This window comes from Zonotrichia leucophrys, chromosome 11, assembly GCF_028769735.1.
Source record: "Zonotrichia leucophrys gambelii isolate GWCS_2022_RI chromosome 11, RI_Zleu_2.0, whole genome shotgun sequence".
Classification (NCBI taxonomy): domain Eukaryota; kingdom Metazoa; phylum Chordata; class Aves; order Passeriformes; family Passerellidae; genus Zonotrichia; species Zonotrichia leucophrys.
Window position 1 is genome coordinate 14,414,776 of NC_088181.1, and position 19,840 is coordinate 14,434,615.

The 19,840-nt window shown below is 44.2% G+C and overlaps 1 protein-coding gene and 1 long non-coding RNA gene across 3 annotated transcripts; one reads left to right on the forward strand and one right to left on the reverse strand.

Annotated features, from left to right (window-relative positions):
- Positions 1–441: 441 nt before the first annotated feature.
- POP4 (POP4 homolog, ribonuclease P/MRP subunit) lies at positions 442–3,726 on the forward strand. 2 transcript variants are annotated; one of them, XM_064723073.1, is made up of 7 exons: positions 442–529; positions 838–890; positions 1,258–1,481; positions 2,119–2,196; positions 2,417–2,478; positions 2,818–2,919; positions 3,338–3,726. In XM_064723073.1, the coding sequence occupies exons 1-7, from the start codon at positions 523–525 to the stop codon at positions 3,472–3,474; spliced, it is 663 nt and encodes a 220-aa protein (XP_064579143.1). In that variant the 5' UTR covers positions 442–522; the 3' UTR covers positions 3,475–3,726. The 2 variants fall into 2 exon arrangements, with proteins under 2 accessions (XP_064579143.1, XP_064579141.1); XM_064723071.1 differs by lacking the exon at positions 442–529 and having other exon boundaries at positions 656–890.
- On the reverse strand, positions 2,086–18,641 carry LOC135452708 (uncharacterized). Its single transcript, XR_010441678.1, has 3 exons — positions 18,451–18,641; positions 13,121–13,261; positions 2,086–2,509 (listed from the first exon to the last, which is right to left on the reverse strand). It is a non-coding gene; the product is annotated as an uncharacterized LOC135452708 (long non-coding RNA).
- Between the last annotated feature and the right edge of the window lie 1,199 nt (positions 18,642–19,840).

A 19,840-nucleotide genomic window follows, 5' to 3' on the forward strand; every position in this document is an offset into this window, starting at 1 on the left:
TGGGAGGGGAGGTGAGGAGACTGCAGGATGGAAATGTGGAAATGTGAATACCAGCACCGGTGGTGGGAGTGACTGCAGGATGAGGGAGAAGTGAGGATTGACACGGCCAGGTTGTCATGACAAGTGTCAGACCCTGCTGTTCCTGTGGGAAGGACATGGCTATGTCAAAGCTCCAACACCACAGCCGTGCACCTCACGTGTCCGCGACCATACCCACATGCTGGATGTCCACAGAAAATGAGGTGGCCTGTGTAAAAGAAGGTATGATTGACATGGGCTTTTAAAAATAAACTACCCCATAACAGTGAATGAAATCTCTATTGCTCAGTGTCCCCCGGTTTAGAGAATTTATTAGTACAAGAGTAGTAAATAGCAGTCAACAGCCAATTAAACAGCAGCTCCCCTCACGGCAACCCAGCAGCTCCCGCGGGCAGCAGCGCCCCCTTGTGGCCAGCTCGGGAGCGCCGCTGTGCGCATGCGCGTCCGATCGTCATCGGCCCGCGCCGGCTGCGCCGCGACAGCATGGAGGGTGAGGGGGCCGGGGAGAGAGGGGAGACAGAGGGACGGGGGAGAGGGGGGAGCGGTGGAGGGCGAGGGATGGAGGTGGGGGATGAGAGAAGAGCTGTGGAGGGCGAGGGATGGAGGTTGAGGGATGAGGGGGGAACAGTGGAGGACGAGGGATGGAGAATGAGGGTATGGAGGGTGATGGATGGACGGTGAGGGATGAAGGTGGGGCATGAGGCGGGAGCGGTAGTGGGCGATGGAGGATGAGGGATGCGGGGCCGGGGGTGGGTGAGCGCCCGCCCCGGCCGACCCCCGCTCCGCCGTGCCTTGCAGGGCAGCTGTACCGCCGGCTGGCGCCCGAGGAGAGCGGGGAGCTGCGCCTGCAGGTACCGAGCACGCCGCGCCGGGGTTACCGGGCCATTCCCATTCCTAGACGGCCTCTTAAACGCCCTTTAGGCACCGACGGGCCGGGGGTGGGTTGGGTCCCCAGGTTCCTCTGTATATCCCGCTCGGAACTCGCTGTTTCAGACGAAATGCAAAACAAGAGTTTTCCTCCAAAACCTAGTCCGACAGCGGGCCGGGTTGTGCCCGCGCTCGGCACTTCCCCGCCTGGGAACATCTCCCTCCACTGGCACTGGCGGGAAGATCTCCCATTCCCACGGAGATTTTGCCGACTTGATGACCACCGGTCAGCAGCAAGTTCTAACTAAATTAACACATACTATTTTATAGCATCCTTTCCCGTGTCTTTAGCCCCAGGACTCAGAAAAAGCCAAGACCTTTGTGCATGCCTTCCTGAAGCGCAGCATGCCCAAAATGAAAGATGAGGCTATCCAGGACATGCTGACTCGGAAAGCTGTCGTTCTGGAGCATTATCACAAGAAACAGACCAAGCAGAAGAGGAAGAAGACAAAAGGTTTTACTGCCAAGCAGAGGCGAGAGCTGCGTCTGTTTGAAATTGAACCTGAGCAGCAAAGGTAAGGCTTTAAATGTCTTCTTTGTCTAATAAAGTAAAATTACATCAAAAGCCTGTAAAAACAGCAGCATGTTGATGTGGATAGGAACCCTCCAGTGTGTAAAGTCAGTCTGAAACACTACTTGTGGCATTTCAGCAGGAGAAAAGAATTCTCTTGTGTGCATAGGTGAAAGATTCATTTCTGTTGAGCTCATTTTGTGTACCTAAACATTACAAGAAATCAAACCCAGACACAATCCCCTCTGATTTCGGTTTTTAAAGTTGGACTGTCTGTGACCAGAAAGTCAAAACTCTGCATAAGGTTCCTTGAATTTATCATGCTGGATGAAGCCCCTGCTTTGTTAACAGACTAAGCAGGAAGATAAAAGAGTGGGAAAAAAAGGAGAAATCTTTTCAATCTTAGCCTGATGTTCTAAAACACATCACTGTTTTGGGTTGGAAGAGAAGAGCATGCTTTGTGCTTGTTTTATGAGGTAAACCAGCTGTTTGGAGTGGGTCACCTTGCAGGGTAACATAAGTTTGTGTAACTTAAAAATGTCAGACCTAACTCTGTTGAAATACAGACTACTTCAGCAATCAACCAATGGACTTTTTTATAACGAGATTTTGTATAATATTTTATCTTTATTTTACTGCAGATATGCCATCTTTCTCCCACTCCACGAGCTCTGGAAGCAGTACATCAGAGACCTGTGCCATGGCCTCAAACCCGATGCGTACGTGGGCATATTTTACATTTAGTCTGGCTTTTATGCAGTAAAACTTCTAGTTTTATTGAGTTACTGCTTGAAACACTGTGGCTAACTGATAAGCATATTGGTATCCTTTCACAGAATCACAGAATTATCATGATTATAATAGTCATGTTCACATTTTGTAAATCTGACAGTTCATTTGATTTTTTCCCTCCTCTTTGATCCCATTCTCTTCCTCAAGGCAACCCCATATGATTCAGAGCAAGCTGCTCAAAGCTGATCTCCATGGAGCCATTGTTACAGGTATTTGGTTTGTTTGCTTGTGGAACAGCCTCTGAAATTCAGGAGATGATTCTGTAAGTTCAGGTGCTTATTTTTAAATTCCTTTCAGTGTCATTAACTGTAGAATCACATCGTTGAGATTGTATTTCTCTCCTTTAAAAATTCTAATTACAACTACTCTTGAAAAACATATTGTTGGTTGCAAGGGTTAACTGCACATTCTTCCAGTGATTACTGTAACAATATTATTTCAGAATATTTAAATATTTATGTTTGAAAATGTTTTAAATCATCAGTCAACAGGAGAAGAGCAAGAAAAGGGCGTCTGAAAATTTCTAATACCTACTTGTGTTCTTTCAGTTACGAAATCCAAGTGCCCCTCTTATGTTGGGATAACAGGAATCATTCTACAGGAATTTAAACACATCTTCAAAATTATCACTAAAGAGGACAAATTAAAAGGTATACAAGGCATTCTTTTTCAGTTCTTTTCACAACAGGAATCATAAAAAAATTCTTGAGCACACTCTTCATTTTGTGCCTCTGAGTGCATTGGTTTATATCACTGCTTTTGGCTCTTTGCATAGAGTGGCAGAAGTGACCACCCAACAGCACAATATCTTACCCAAAACACATCTCATTAGAGATGAGCAGGTTTTAAAAAGTGCAACACTGAACTGTATGCTCCTGCATGAGGAATAACTTTGGTAATTTGTGGAGGCTTGGGTTATTTTTTATCTCTTGAGAAAGTGTAAAAACCTTGCAATGTGTCAAGGCTCAAATCTCCAGGTGAATAACATCCCCTGGTATGTCAGGATATTTCCATAACAGGGACTTAGGTGAGCACACTTTGTTCAGTTTGTGTCCTTTTGCATTTCAGTTGTTCCCAAACTTAACAACGTGTTCAGCCTGGAGCTGGATGGGTTCATTTCCTACATCTACGGCAGCAAGTTCCTGCTCAGAGCAAGTGAGAGATCTGCCAAAAAATTCAAGTTGAAAGGAACTATTGATCTGTGATTTCATGGAAACTCAGGAGCATTCACAGAAATGTCTGTGAAACTGTTTTCCTGCAGCTCAAAGAGCAGGGTTTCTGGCAGATGGAAGAAGTAACAACCTTGTGAAATATTTATAAAGCATTTCTTCTTACTGAAGAATGAGCAGTATCTGCTGTCTTTAAGCAGTCTCACCAATTGTTGAAATTGGTTGTGTCTGGCTTTTTATTTGTATATAATATTTTGTTTTCTATTAAAGTTATATGATCAATATCAACTACCTGACTTCTGTTTGAGGTAATAAGTGTAAATTTGTACAGTGAAAATTATATTTTTAACTCTGTAATAAATGTTATTGTTGCCTTCTGTATAAATTGGGCTTTAGCTGCCTGTTCCATGCTTGCAGTGAGCCTGCAGCTGCTGACACTGCTCTTTGTAATCATTGTTCCTGGGCCAACATCAGCTTCTTTGCCTGCTGCAGGCACATGCAAATAAATGTTTCAGTGGCAGGTTTTACCTTGAGCATCTCCCTGGCTGGGGTGGATACTGTGACAGGTACCAGGTGTGTACAGTGTTAATGTATATGTATAATAATGTGTAATCATGCAGCCCTGCAGGCTGGCTGCTGCCCAGTGCTCACTGACAGCTGCAGCTCTCAGGGTAGGTCAGGTATCAATAAACACACACTGTCATGGCACAGTGCAGGAACAGCACAGCCCCTAAGGGAAGCACTTGAAGCTTGGAATGCACAGGTGGAAGTGGCCCCCATGCAATCTTGTATTTCAATTACCCACAAAATTGCTTTATGAATATTTAACCTCTGTCCACAGAGCTACTGAGCTTTGCCTGTTCTCAGCCCCTTTTTTATTTTTTACTGTACACTTCATTTTTGATTGCCCAGATTACAATCCCTCATTGCCTGGGCAGGTTTGATGTGTTTGGGAGGTGGAAGTGACCCCTGAATTTAGATTGCTTAACATTTTTCTGTTATTAAACTGCTTCTATGGTGGCTTTAGGTGTAATTTTCTGGAGCTTTTCATCAATTTCACTATCAAATGAAAGACTTATACCTAGGAAACTTTTTCCCTGTCACCATTCAAGCATTTGTAGCCGCCCAGGGTCATTTCTTTAAAGAGAACAGAGCTGTTCCTGACACAATCACAGCCCAAAGCTGAGCAGCTGGGTTGGGAGGGCAGTCAGAGCTGTCACCTGCACTGGGGGCACACAAGGCAGGGGACAGCCAGAGCTCATCCCCACCTCCATCCCCAGTGCCACACAATACCTACCTTGCCCCAAAGCTCCCAGCTGCTTTCCAGACCTGTTGCTGGGAGAGGTCACAGGAGAGCTGCAGCTCCCTGGCACCTCAGACACAAACCACCTTCACCACCCCTGAATGGGTAAACTCAGTGTGGACAATTCTGGGGGTCAAGAACAGATCCTTTGGAATCAGGAAATGGAAACAGTTGGTAAAGAAATAAAAATCTTTGTTGCAATTCAAGTATTGCCCTTGAGATGGCGAAAACAGTGTTCTTGCCAGGGACAGATATTTTACATGGGGAAATGGTCATTTCACACCAATGGTAACTTTTATCTGTGAAGTAAGAACAGTATGTGTTAAAGTTGTTAGACATAAGTTATTCTTCTACCTTCCACCCATTACTCCTCTCAACATTCTAAAATTAAAACTCTTGGTTTCCTGTAAGAGGTCAGAAGGAAAAACAAACAAAGCTGCAGAAGCCATAAATCATAGCAGAAACTTTCCTTTCACGACAATGACCTAGTTTTAATTTTGCTCATAGCCTTCAGTGTAACATCTAATTAAGACATCTGTTAAATGCCTATAATATTAAATTAATAGGGGGAAGCTAATAGAACTTTATTGGCATAGTCCAGTTAATTGACATTAAGGGCCTTTAATGGAGGGCTGGAAGAGACATTAATGGGGATGCCACACAAATTGGAATTAGGCACAATCATGTCTCATTGTGCTGTGAAGGACAGAACATGTCCTACCATATGGACACATAGATGAACACGATACAGCTTCCCATAGCTACTGGCACTTGCATTTTTTAAGCTATTTCAGCAAGCACAAAAACAAACACTGCCTGGCAGTGCCTTGGTAAGAGCAAGGCTTTCAGTATTTACAGAGAAGAGTGCCCAGGAGATGTGAAAGGGCTCCCCAGAGTGGCACAGAGAGGTGACAAATGCAGAATAACAAGAGCTGAACAGCCCAGGCATGCAGGATCCTTTCCTGCAGCTGGTAACTCAGCTGAGGCCATTTTGCAAAGGCTCCAGGTGCTCCAAACATCCATGACTGCACTGAACCACCCAGAGCTGGGATCACCCCCCAGCAAATCAACCTCATCCCACCTAGCACAGGCTCTGTGTTCTCTGTTCCTAGAACTCATCAAACTCCCCAGTGCTTGTCAAGGAACTTCCTCAGAACCTGGGAGAGGTGACAATGACAGCACACCAGCCCTCCCCTGCCCACTCACAGCCATTCCCTTCTCTTCATTAGCTGAGACTGTAAATACCTAATGGATTTAATACTGGGAAATTGGAGAACTAATCACAGCCACATCTAGTACACTTTGTCCTTCACGTGTTCAACTCTGGATTGCACTCAACAGAGACTTTTTTGGCATGATTTTTACACCTAAACTCTCACTAACCAGGGAATAATGAACAGCAGTGAGCAATGTCTCACTACCTTACACACATTTCTGCTCCCTATTACTGTGTATGTATATTTATAATTAATATGAACTAAAACAATTGTAAGCAATTCAGTTACTGAATTTTGAACACTTAAGTAAGATTAGAAAAACAAAAAATTCCATAATTTCTGTTGGAAACCTCAAAATGATACATTGTAGAAAATGTTTGAAATTGAAGCCAATTCACATACAAGAAATCACATGGAAAATTTTTTTTGAGGGAGATTTCATCTAGAAAACGGGTTAGATAGCAATACAGTGGAAACCCCATAAAACCATCACTGACAAACTCATATTAAATCACTGAAATAATGGCAGCAAGTAGCTGGTGTTAACTCTATGTGTTCAATTCATCCAGTGTTTTATGGAAGTGTAAGAGAGAGCACAAAATTCTGACCCAGACCATGCTTTCAGGAAATAGCAGTAGTATTTTCTCAAAACCAGGGGAGTCCTGATTTTGGGCAGTCCCTCAGCCCCTAACCAGAACAGTTCCATGTGCCCATTCCCATAACAAATGCTCACCTTCTTCCTGCTGTTGGACAACCCAAAATCTGATCAAGCCTGTTGAGCTGCAGCATTCACCAGCCCATGGTCCCACAGACCAAATCCAATTATACAGCAGTGATTCCATGGAATTTCCCAGAGGTTTGATCTGCCCTTGTGTCAGGCTCCCAATCTTTTAATTCTGTCACTCCTATGGTAACTCCAGTTCTAAGTCCCTACAGTGTGGGATGAAAATGAATGATTTTGGTAAGGCAGAAATCCCCCTCAGCATACTGGTTTAATTAAATCAATGAGCAAACATGAAAACGGAGGATCTGAGAAGCAGAGGATGTGCTGCTGAGAGGAGCAGTTCCACCTGGCAGACACCAACCTCCTGGGCTGCAGAACAAACAGCACCTGGCACTACCTGCAGGTGGTTTTGACACCACCTCTGCAGGCTCTGCCTGCTGGATAGGGATTATGGAAAACTACAGAGAACCCAACATTTAATACTGAATTAAGAGCTCTCCCTGTGAAGAGAGCTCTCTGCTGCTTTCTACTATTAGTCAGATAAGGTACAGTACATTATAACCATTGAGAAGAGAAAAAATTGAATTTACAATTAGCTAAAATAACTGATAGGAAAAGGCACAGTCTAAACAGCCTATTTTTAGGCTGTTCCTTTCTTTCATTCTGCTGAGAACTACTCCCATATTGCCAAACCACACTGATTTAAAACATACTATTTTCATATACTTTCAGGCACTGCCCAATTTTCTAATAACCATTCCCTTCTCCAGGCATCTGAACAGCTCCTACTCTCATGGCATATGTACATTTTACTGAGGAACTAATCTTAAAAGGTACAAAAATGTATTATAACATACATTGTTCTAATACAATACATTAAAACATTATTTATGATATTCAAGTCAAATATCATAACATGATATTCAAATCAATATCAAATATTTGAGGCTTCACCTCAAAATTTTTAAATCAATAACCCAAACTGAATATAAGTGTTTAAGGGCTTAAGGGGAAAATACATCAAACCCCAAACCTCAAGCAGGACTGCACTCACTTTTCTGTGGGTCAGGGTTTCCCAGCTGAGCCTTGTGGCTCCAGGCCCCAGGTTTATAGCAGAATGTGTAGGGAGATGTGCTTGTTGTGTGTCTGTGTGTCCAGCTGCCATCACTGGCCTCTGTCTCCAAGCTCCTTGGACATTCTCTGGTGTACACACAGTGCAGCCCCAAAACAGACTCCACTTTATAGCACCATTTCTCTGGGAGGCAGGGAAGAAAAGGATTATGCACTTCTTGTAAATGTTAAAATAATTCCATAAATCTGAATAAAATTAATTTTTTTCTTGGTGAAATTGCCTGCAACACTCTGCCATGCATATTCTTCCTCTACAGGATTATTTCAAAATTATGGACTCAGAAATGTTCAGCTGGATAGTTCTTGGGTGGCTGAGGTGCTCACTGAAGAATTTAAATGATGTAATAGCTATTGAACACCCCATTATATGGCTGCCTAATTAATGTGAATGATAGTTATGTCTTACTCACAGAAGATTATTTTACACGGAGGAAAATCTACTCACTGCCACAGTAGCCATTTCCATAGTTTTTATAGGAGCAGTTGCATTATGGCTTCATTGAGTAAAAGGTAAGTAGCCATCCTAAATAATGAAGATTGAAGGTTTAATAGTCCCAATAAAGAATCCTGCAGGTTTTTTATTTCAAAAATTAGAGTTTGATTGCAAGCGTATGATAATGAGAGGGAAAAGAGCACTGGCATGTGGAATCCTTTGGGCTCCTTGGGAACTTCCATTTCTTCTGTGCAGAAATGCAGGAGAACAAGGACAGCACACCAGAAAATAATCTTTACTTATTATCTTTCCTTTCCCTAGCAGCATGTCCAAGCTGCAAGGCTCTCCCTGTGGATAAGGCCATGCTGGGCCATGCTGCCCTGCTGGGAAGGCTGGCACAGCTGGCACAGCTCATCCCCACACCAATAACCTCAGATTCATGGGAAGAGCCCAGCTCAGACCCACTGGAATGATGATGTGCAGACATAAGCCAGCCTTGCAAACCTGTCTCAGAACTGCAGCAACTCTTTTTGTGAGGCAATAGCCAAGGGACTTGGCATTTCTGTTACGAGCCCCTATTTCCAGGGTGATATATCAGAGATTATAACAGCTATAAAAATTCAAATCGGATTTCAAACTTGGCATGAGCTGCCTCGCTTGGGATCTAATATTTTTAAGTAAATCTTTACAGGAAAAGCTAAAAGTTTACTTGTTCCACTTGTTATTTTAGGTCTCCATTGGTACATAATTCTCAATCTAGATTCTTACACTCTCCCTGCTGCAGAACCCAAGTAATCTCTTTTCACAGCTTGCATTTTCTGAATGGCAATTCAAAGACAGGACAATTGATTTGACATTTGTTTCTCCAAACAGCAAACTTTCAGGAAGGGTTTTAAAAGAACTTCTGTTCCAAGGCAGACACTTTTCTTTTTTTTTCCGTAAGCAATAAAGTACCACATGTGTTTTAGCAAGTAAAAAGTGGCAACAACATTAACCTGAATTATGGTAACAGTGACTACAAAACAAGCTGGCTGGGGATTTGCAAATACAATCTCCAGATGTCTGCAAAAGATCTGATTTATCAAACACACTCTGGGTGGGATTTGTACTTCCTAATAAAAGAGGTCTGTGGTATTTATTATTGGTAGTGTCAGTAAAAGGTGCTACCCTTCTGACATCTTTCAGAAAGGTGAGCAGATCCCTTTGAATAACCCACAGGATATGGAGAGAGACACAGACTCTAGAAATAACAGCTTGGCTTCACCAATGAAATGGGATGAAACTGATGGTTAAATATAGGGAGAGGGGAAAAAAGATTGTAGGAACTGAAGGGCGCCTCAAGAGAAATCTCAGGTAGGGCCAAGGGGCAGTGCAATGTACCCCAGCCTTGGGGACAGGTCAGAAACAGTAAATACCAGCTATGGAGGTTGCAATTGTATTTTATCAGCACAGCCTGTATCCATGTGTGGGATCTCAGCACCTCAGGACTGAGGTGCCGAGCCACCGAGACCACCCTTGGGGGGCTCGGGAGTCCTGGAATGTTGCCAGAAGTGTCTGGTGGCTGGACTTTGATCCTACACGGGAGACGACACCTGTGTGAGGATAGGAGGACTTCACCGGGGTGAATGGTGAAGGGATAAGTTAATTAGAGGGTGAGACACAGGGTTTAGGATTTATGTACAGGGGAGTTTAGAGAAGTAAGACGGAGGAATTGGGGCGTGTCCTGTCCTTCTTCTTCTTCTTCTTCTTCTCCTCCATCTTCTTTGGTGATGGTGGCACCTTGGGATTGGTCATTACTGAAAGTACACCGGACTATAAGAATAAAAAGGATTGGGGAGAAATGATAAATATTGTACACGTAACATGGGGTATAAAGATAGGTGACTGTCCGGAGGGCAGTACAGTGTGCTCATGGCTGGCTGCTGAACAGACCTCTGTCGGGCCGAAAGAAAATCTTTTAGATAAACAATTAATAAACATAAAAACCGAAAGAAGAACTGAAGCCTCTTCTCGTCCTTCGATACGCGGGCTGCCCCAAGGCCACTCCGGGCCTTTCCAGGCCCTTCAAACAGCCGAAAACCGGATAACTGGCGTCCCTGGGTGGGCTCGAACCACCAACCTTTTGGTTAACAGCCGAAAATGCTTCCCTCTGTGTGGGGCCTTAAAAGCACCACACTAAAAAGTAAAGGCTGTTTTCACCTCTAGTTTTGATCACAGCCTTGCTGCTGAGGCTGTGATGGGAAGCCCTGGCTAGTGCTTACTTTAGGAATGATTTTTTTGCTATTTTCCCTGCCACACAGGAGTGCACTCTTTCCAAGCAGGGCTCCACACAACCCTCCCATGGATCAATGCTGCATGCAGGTAATTATCACTCATGGAGTGATCTTAGATTGGCCCAAGCATGGAGCCATTACATTTATATTCCCTCACCTTCACTGCCACAGTTCAGCCATGAAGCAGTTTGGACTGAAAACTAGTGCTTTGTACAAAGAATGTGGGGCCTTTTATGCTAGGCTCACTATCCAGGGGGGAAAAAAGAACATACTGACATATGTACACAGAATAAATCAAGTAAAACACGTGGTCCATAGTTTTAATTTTGTGCTCACAGAGCAGTGCCTCCTGTTTGCAATGAATTGCCAACAATAGCTTTAGGACAGCAGCTCAACAAGATAATTACCTTTTGTTCTGATTCGTTGTGCTGGGTGCTGTTCTAAAGCAGCAAAGTTGGGGCAATTCTTTAGATTATTTAGAAAACCCAAGGTTTACCCAGCAAATGATAACACCTCCTGGTTTTGAACAATGCCTTACTTCTGATTAAAGCAAAATGAGTTGCTAAGGTGAACAGATTGAGTAACCAAGCTCAATTAAGCATGCGCAATGTGCGCTGTAACAACATTCACTCTTTGCTGAAGTCATAAAACAGCTTTATTTTCTTTTGACTTCTGGCAGCCTGCCTCCAAGAGCCATTCATTCCTGCTTCTACCCAGCTAGCATTTCCACGAGGATGCATCAGGAATTGGAGCTGCTTTGCCAAAGGTATTGTTGCAGAGGGGAACAAAGAAATGCATCCTGCAGCCAGGAGCAGGAGAGCAGCACCTGCAGGGGCACCAGGCTGCCCTGGGAGAGCCACACTGAGCAAACACCGGTTCCACCTGGGGCTAAACATCTAAGAGAATGTTTCAAAAAGCAGTTTTCTCCCAGCAGAATGGTTTGTAGCTTCAGGAAATCTATTCTTAGCTGGGCTCTAGGGCACAGGTACTTTAATTTATTGTTATTGTTGCTGCTGCTGGGTTTGTTGTTGCTTTCGTAGAAGCTAGCATAAAAACGATACAGAAATCTCACCTCTGTCTGTATCCAGAGCAACACACTTTGCTTTGGTACCAGAAGATGGAGCCACATGCTCACAGTTTTAAAGTGTTTTTTTCCCCTCTTGTGCCATAAAACCCACCCAGGAAGCAGACAGTGCCTCGAAACTGCTCCCTTACCTTACATGAACTCGCTGTTTCAGAGTGTCTGTGTGCACAGCGAATCTGCTGCCTGCCTTACCCCTGGCAGCTGCCTCGCTCAGATGTTTCCATAACAACTCCATTTTCCTTGCTGCAAATATATTTTCTGAATTGCCTACCATGGCAAAATGAAATCGGGAAACAGAACCAAACTAAGCCAGGCATTTCCAACAGATAAAATATCACACTCTTCATTTCCTCAGTGGAAGGATATACTCTTAAAGGGAGTCATAAATATCCCAGAACCACCAACACAAGATTCCTGACTCCTCATCTTAAAAAGCCAAATAAAGACAGATATGATTTTTATTGTGTCCTAAAGCTCAGGTGACAGAACAGGCTAGGTCTGTGCTCTGCTGCAGTCAGAATGAGGCAGGTATTTCACATGGCCAGGGTGTGCCTTTGCCCCCCCCAACAAACCCCTGGTTCTGCTTCAAGACCTACTTCCAAAGAAGAAAAAAAACCAAACCCACAAAGCCCCCGCAAAAACAAACCAAAACAAAAACAAACCAAAAAAAATCACCACAAAGAAAAAAAAAAAAACACCCCACCAGCAGCCATGTTAGGGCATATCCCACCGTCTGTTTGGCGTTTTTTGCAGTAGCTTTTGCAGCAGAACCAGCCCTGCCCATGGTCCAGCAGCAGTGGCAGCCAGGGAGCAGTGCTGACCCCTCAGCTGCACCCTGAGCTGGTCAGGGACACAGGGCTGGAGCAGTGACAGCCACTCTGCCCTTAGCCAGGGCTGTGCTGGTCCCACTGCTGGCAGCCAGCCCCAGCAGGCACGTTAAGATGAAAGGGGCCTTTGTAAAGTGACACAGATCTGATGGGAAGAGAAACCCTTCCCTGAAGGTATTAAAGTCCATTAGGGCTCTCCTTTGTTGGCTGCTTGCTCTGGGTCAGCTGTGTGAGCAGCCACTCCTAGAGAGTCAGATCAAAGCAAGATAATGGCATCCCTAATAATGCCAGCAGAGATCTTTCAGGTAAAAATGCTTCTTGTTCAAGAGCACTCTCAGATCCTTTCATGTCTTTTTCTGACCTGGCAATGCCCCTGGTTAGTACAGAACTGTTGAAAATACACAGGTTTAATTATTCTTTCAGCTGCTCTTTCAGACTGCTCTCAGGCAGCAGAAGCAGGCAACAGTTTACTCTCATCCATTTTCTCACTACAGTGCTGCAACCTCTTTATAACAAATCCTCCATCACAACATTTAACACCTCTCTAATGACACATTAAAAATGCAGTCAGCAAAGCATTCTATTAGAGTGTTCACAAAAAAACAACCCTGAACATTATTTTTTACAAAATCTAAGTACAGGAGATGGCACACAGCCTCCATAACCCCAAATGCAGCAGCAGATACTCACACATTGCTCCTTGGGGAGCCACCATGGGACAGGGAACACCAAAAAGATGTGCACAACACAGAGTGGGGCCCACAGTGGGAGAGACTGGCAAGTGTCATCCTCTGTCCTGAGCTTGTAGATACCATGAGAAGGCTCCAGCACCTGGAACAACCAGAGAAATAGTTACTATTAATTCTCAGCTTCTATTTAAAAATTTGTACTTGCAAGATTGTCTTCATTCAATTAAAGGCAACCCAAGAAACAAATCCAAGGAAAATGTCATATCAACCCTTTTCCCCCATTTATTTCAGTGCTGTGGCCAAAAGTCCAATTACAGCTTTGTCTGCCAGGACTTCTGAGCAGTGGCTCCATCACTCCCTGTATGATTTTCAAAAAACATTTAAAAACTTAGATTTGCTTCCTCTGCCTGTAACATGCATTCAGAAAAACCCCCAGCACCAGAGGTTTGTGTCCAAAAAGAAGACAGAGGAGTCCTGTAACTTTATCTGAATAAAAGGGGAGGCCATGGGGCTTTTCCCATGGGGTCTCTCAATTTCTTGGGGGATGCAGCCCCCTCTTTATCCTAAGTTCCTGGCCACTCTTCCTCTTCCTCTCCCCACTGGCTGAGGTACTCTGAAGGTACAGACTCCCTGAATCCCCTACTCCATGCCCCCTGTAATACACACCCCCCTTTATTTTTTCTTTTATAACAAAACACTATTCATAATTGTATTAAGCCTTTGTTCTTTTTCTGTAAGTTCAGGAATTTATCACGGCCTTGGATGAGCAGCAGTCTGTGTCAATTAGTAACATTTTCCAGAACTGATGGTTTCTTCCCTCCCTCCCTCCCTATCTGTAAGTCCCTGGCCCTATCTACAAGCAGATTCTCATGCTCTGTTTGTAAGGACACATTCATCTTCTTCTTTTCCCATGTAAACAACACTCAGAGTCCTTGGGGCTATGAAAACACTCTGCAGAGGTGCCAGGGAGCCCAGGCATTCCTCTCCACAAACTGGAGGGACTTTCACACCCTTCCCAAGCACACTCCGGGTGCCCAGCAGAGCAGGGGCCCTGGCACAGCTGTGGAAGTTCTCCCAGGGAAACTGCAGGGCTGGGAGACAGCCACAGCCAGGGCAGCCGGAGGCCAGCACCACCAAAGGGGATCAACCTGGTGGATAAACCAGGGTTTATCACCACACCGGGGATAAACCACGCACCACAAACCCACAAACACTCGTGGGCACCCCCAGTTCTGTGCTGTGTGGCCCCAAACACAGCAGCAGCACTGCTCTCTCTGCTCTGAGAGCCATGGCAATCCCACACAAGGACAGCATTCCCCTGAAGCTGCCCTGGAAAGGTGCAAGCTGAGGAAATCTCCAGGAAGAAGCAGAAAAGGCCACAGTGGTGACTGACTGCTGTGTCTGCAAGATGGATGAGAATTTGAATTCCTTTGTAAGGGACCAAACATATCACTTAATAAAAACAAGGCATCCTACAATGAACCTCTCTTTCCCATATTTATTCCTCTCTAAACACAGCAGTGCACAGATTATAGGAAATGGTTTTACATTTAACTTCAACCCCAAGTGGTAAAGAAACGGATTGTGTCTCACAATGGAAATTTGCATCTACCATCATTTAATGGATGTTTTATACATGCTATGTACTACTGTGTTTTTATGGAAAGGCAAAAAAATTACTTGGGAATTTGTTTTTAATTAAGCAATAAGGCTCAATGGGGTACTGCTATCATGCAATAAAACCACTCCTGGGGTGTTGTGAGGCATTTGGTCCAGATGAGTGCTTCAAATCACCCCCAGATTGTGATTAGATGATTACTCCCTGGAGTTAATATTAGATGGCTCTCTCTAGAGTTGTCTTATTGCTATTATAAAAAGTCTTCAACATGGGGAAACTAAGTAGCTTTTGTGCATGAAGAAGATGAAGTTTGCAGTTTGTGCTGTTGAGTGGCTGTGCGAGCTGTGAGGGTCCCATAGATCACCTCACCTATTTAGCATGCCTGAAAGATCATCTCAGGGCATTTCTCTGACCCAAACAGTTTTACCATTACATGGCTTTCCTTTTTTTATAGAAGATGGAAGGATATAAACAGCAAACAACTCCAAAATGAAGCAATCCCAAGACAAGGTGTTGAGGAATTCGATTCACAGATATGATTTACCAGCTTTATCTTTTTGCTGGGAATAATGAATCCTAATTGCTATTATGCTAATTGTATTAATGAAGGCTAATGCATGCAGCAGCACAAGAGATTCTCCCAGGTTGGGTCCATGAGGAGGTGCATGGCCTGAGGCATTTGTGAGGGCTCCCAGGCTAATGAAATCAAACAGCCCAAATGGTACAGAGCCAACCTGCAGTGCCTTCCCCCAGCTGCTCTTCAGGGGTGAGGTTAGAGATGAAATATGCCATTCTGGGAACAGATAAAACAAAAGCAAAAACAAAATAAATTTTTTAAAAATTAAAGAAAAAGAAAACCAAAGCCTCCTGCATTTCAGTACTCCAGTAAGAGAGAAATCTCAGGAAAATGTTAACTCTTCCAAAACTCTCCCAAAAATGCAGAATGGCATCACCTGGACATGGACAATTTTTGCAGAGCTTGAGCTGAGGTACAGAGCAGAATTCTCAGCTCCTCCTTCAGATGCCCCCCAACAGCAACCACAAACCTCCTATTATACAACATCCCTCTGGTTTCTCAACCAGGCACCAATTTTTACACTTCACAAATTAAGGTGTGATCCTTCATACATCCTCTGTGTCACATCTCATACATCCTGCACCACCCAGGCAGCAACACAATCTCTAAAAGCCAACAAACCTCTTCTACCTCAGAAGAAATCCCCAATTCCTCATTCAGATCAGCATCTCTGCACCTAAAGACCCAGCATGTCAATGGATGGGGATCTCAGCCAAGCTGAGGTTTGCTCTCTTGGTTTCCAGGATGTCAGCAGAACACCTTGGAAAAAAACCACATCACATGGCTGTGTTCCCTTGTATTTGAAGATAACAAAAGGAAACAAAGATTTCCCTTTTTGTTCCCCCTTCACAGAGCTCTCTGCACATGCACTCAGTGCATGAACCTTCCCCAGGCAATGCCTTCCTGCACAAAAGACACTGATGTGGGGCAAGGTCCCTTACAAAGAGAAGATTTTTCCTTCCTGAGCAATGCACACATTCAGCCTGGGTAGCAGTTACAAAGGAAAGAGACCAAAGCATGTTCTCCACATAAATAGAAGCTATATCCATAGGCAAAGCAGGGTTCAGGAATGACACTCTTTTATTTGTCTTTGACTAATCAGTCAATCAGTCATTTACATCTTTTTGCATTAGCCAGTGATTATCACACTCTGTTCCCCACACTTTTTCCCTATTTCAATATTTGAAATGGCTAATCTACCTCAGTTTAGTCTTTGAAACACTTGCTCACCAGTTATTTGTTCACCATGATTTATCTTGTGCAATAAAGGCACACTGAATAGGAGATCACTGTTCAGACAGAACAGCAGCAGTAGGAAAAGGGCTCAGAAGAACGTGCCCAGAATGGTCCCTTCTGCAAGGAAGGCTGGGCTCAGAAGGTGCAGCTTTCTCTCAGCATGCTGAAAAATGCATTCAGGAGCTTTTCTGGACACCCCTCTTTTTCCCACATTAATTTCATACATTTTGTTCTAACATTATATCCTTCTCTGCACTGAACACCTGCACCTTCTCACAGTCCTGATGTTTTATATTCTCTTACCTCAGCTTTTCCTCACCTTCACCTTTTGTATTCCAACTCCAACCTGTTCCCACTATGGGGAACACTGCTCAGAGCAGGGGCTGCAGGCATGTCAGGGCTCCTCAGTGTGTGCTCACCCCTCCTGCAAATCAGGAGAGCTCAGACTTCTGAGCTTCCCCTCTTGGGAGTTCCTGCACTGGGCAGTTCTTGGGTGCAGCCTGGAGACTCATCACAGCCAATCCACTCAGAAATTATTGATCATTATTGGTTATTCAAGCCTGAAGTTCCAACTCTACAGCACTGCACTCATGGAGCAGGGAGCAGGGCTGAGGTCTGAGCAGGGAAGGGTGCAGCAAACACCAAGACAAACTTGTAACTTTAGAATCTGCAAATGTGAGAGGTTTTCTCATCCTTGCACAAAGAGCTTTTGTGAGGGTCACTGGGATTGGTGAGCTGGGACACGGCCCTGTGGTGAGGCACATGGGGTGTGAGTCAGGAGCTCTGGGGGATGCTCCTCAGCCCCTGGGTGATTCACTCTGAGCCAGAGCCTGCTGCTGCTGAAGGCAACAGCAAATCACCCACTGCTCTGTGTCAGTGACCAAGCACCCTGTGACCAAATGGAACTCTCCAAGAGTGGAACTCCCTGTGAGAAGGGCACAAACCCTCACAGTTATTAGAATTTATGCTGCCCTTCAAGATCCTGAGGATAAAGTGCTGCACACACACAAAGCCTCTGTAAAAAACAAAAGCATGTTGATTGAGCATTGCTTTATGCAAAGGGCAGAGCAGCAAGCAAAGGTTGCTTTCAGGAATACTTTCATCACTTGTGCAATCATTTTGCAGCCAGGCTCCCAGAGCCTCTCAAGAAATGGGTAATTTCCTGCACCAGGGCTGAGAGATGCCCTGAGGCACAAGCAGCCCCTGAAAGAGGTTTGCTGGGCAGCAGCCTCCAGGCATGAGGACCAGTGAGAATTTGGGAACTGGCACCTGAATTCCAGCCTGTACTGACAGAGCTGAGCGTGGATGTGACTTCTGCACTGCCAGACTTGGAAGCAGGCATTTCTGAAGCAAGCAGATGAAGCTGGTAGTGCCTCAGAGACACAAATCATTCATGGCACGTCACACATTTCTGAAGAGGCTGATTAGCTGAACCCTCAGGAGCCAGATCAGACAAACATTCATCCCCACACCCTCACTCAGGACAGAGGTCACTCATCCCTACAGGTAACCTGGGTGATGAACACAAGTTGTCTTACTCCTTCATTAGGTCACAGTATGCCAAGCTCAATTCAGTAAAATCTCCATTGCTAAAGGCTGTCTTGTCCACTGATTAAATGCCCCATGTAGTCAATTAGTTAAAATCACTGTCTATCCTATGATCACAGTGGGTTCCTAACATCCCAAACTGAATCTAAATATTGAGTTTTAGTCAAAAGAATTTTATCAAATGCCTGGGTTGTTTTTCCTTCTTTTCCAAACAAGCACTAAACATACACTGAGCTGAGAATTTAACAGATGTTTTTGTTACTATTATAATCTAATCTTTTCCTGCAGGCTGTTGTAGTAATTTTGCCACTAGAAGATAATAAAAAAACATTTTCTCCCCTGCAGAGCTTACCTTTGGCTGACTCAGCTGAGCAGCTGCAGTTTCCTTTACTTGCTTTGAAATTATTGCATCCCAATTGGGCAAGATATTTCTGCTACTGAGAAACAAGTGGCTTTGGAGAAAATGCCAGAGGCAATCAGATAAAGTCTCTTCACCTTGCTCTAGTTGCTTTAAAAGCTGGTAATTTGGGCTGCAGCTTTTTCAAGTGGTCCCACAAATGTTTGGGTTTACAGCCAGGAAAAACAGAGCTCCTGAGCCTGCCTCTCAAATAACTCTTAAGATTACTGGTGAAACTCCCAGTTTGCATCTCAGTGAGGAATTCCAGCAAGTGTGTAAGAGCTTCCAAAACAAACAAACAAAATACCAACAGAAAGTCAGCTCTCAATTGCAACTGCTTAACACTGACTGTGAGCACAAAGTGGATTTTGGGGCTTCCCTTGCCTCGTGCAACACTTGTCTGAGCACACCTCCACTTCTGACTGAAGAGAAACAAAAAACCTCCAAATCCCAGGTGGTTTGGCCAGCCCAATGCTGTGTTTGGCTGATGTGTTGTCCAGGTGAGCATGCTGAGAAACAACAAGAAAAATAAAATATTAAATCTCAGTAATAAAGACTATTATTAGCATAGTTTCATTAGCATATGAGAGCAAATTCAGAATAATTTTAGCATACAGGAGGGAAAAAAACAGTTTCAGAGTAATAATCTGTGGCTGGTTAGATCTGAATTAGTCTGACAGCTAAGACAAACTCTGGCATATTTAGTTCAGTGCTTTGTCTATTTATAGTTTACAGATATTTACAATTGGACCTTGTTTAAAAACCCCCAGCATTCTGTAGGGAATTAATTTCTAAGCTGGGCAGATCTCCTCAGAGTTAGCAGCTCCACACAAACCAGCTCCCAGGTGTGAGAACCAGTCTGCAAAGGCAGACCATGCTCCTTGCACTGACAGGCAACAGTCCCACAGAAAAGGGAGGAGGACTGGAAAGCCCTGATATATACATATATATATATATAACTTATATATCACTATGTATATAGTGATAACCTGAATCTGTCCAGCCCAGCAGCCTCCCCTCTGCGCTGAGCTTTCTCCCAGGTTTTCAGGGGTTTCTCAGTGACCTGATGGCCCTCTCTGCAATCCCCCCTCATACACTGCTAGGCACTGAACTTAGTCTCTGTCCTCATTTATCTGCTCATCTGACACAACCTCAAAGTGTAAAGAAATAAGGTCTTGTGGAAACTCCCATGATTGCCAAGCACTTTAGTTCTAAAGTGCACCATGAGCTTCCCAGCCCATATTATTATTACCAAAGAAAATGAAAACCTGGGAAAAAAAATATTTCTAATACCTTGACAGGTCCATCACTTTCCATTAAAAATAGAAAAGCTATTACAGAAAGT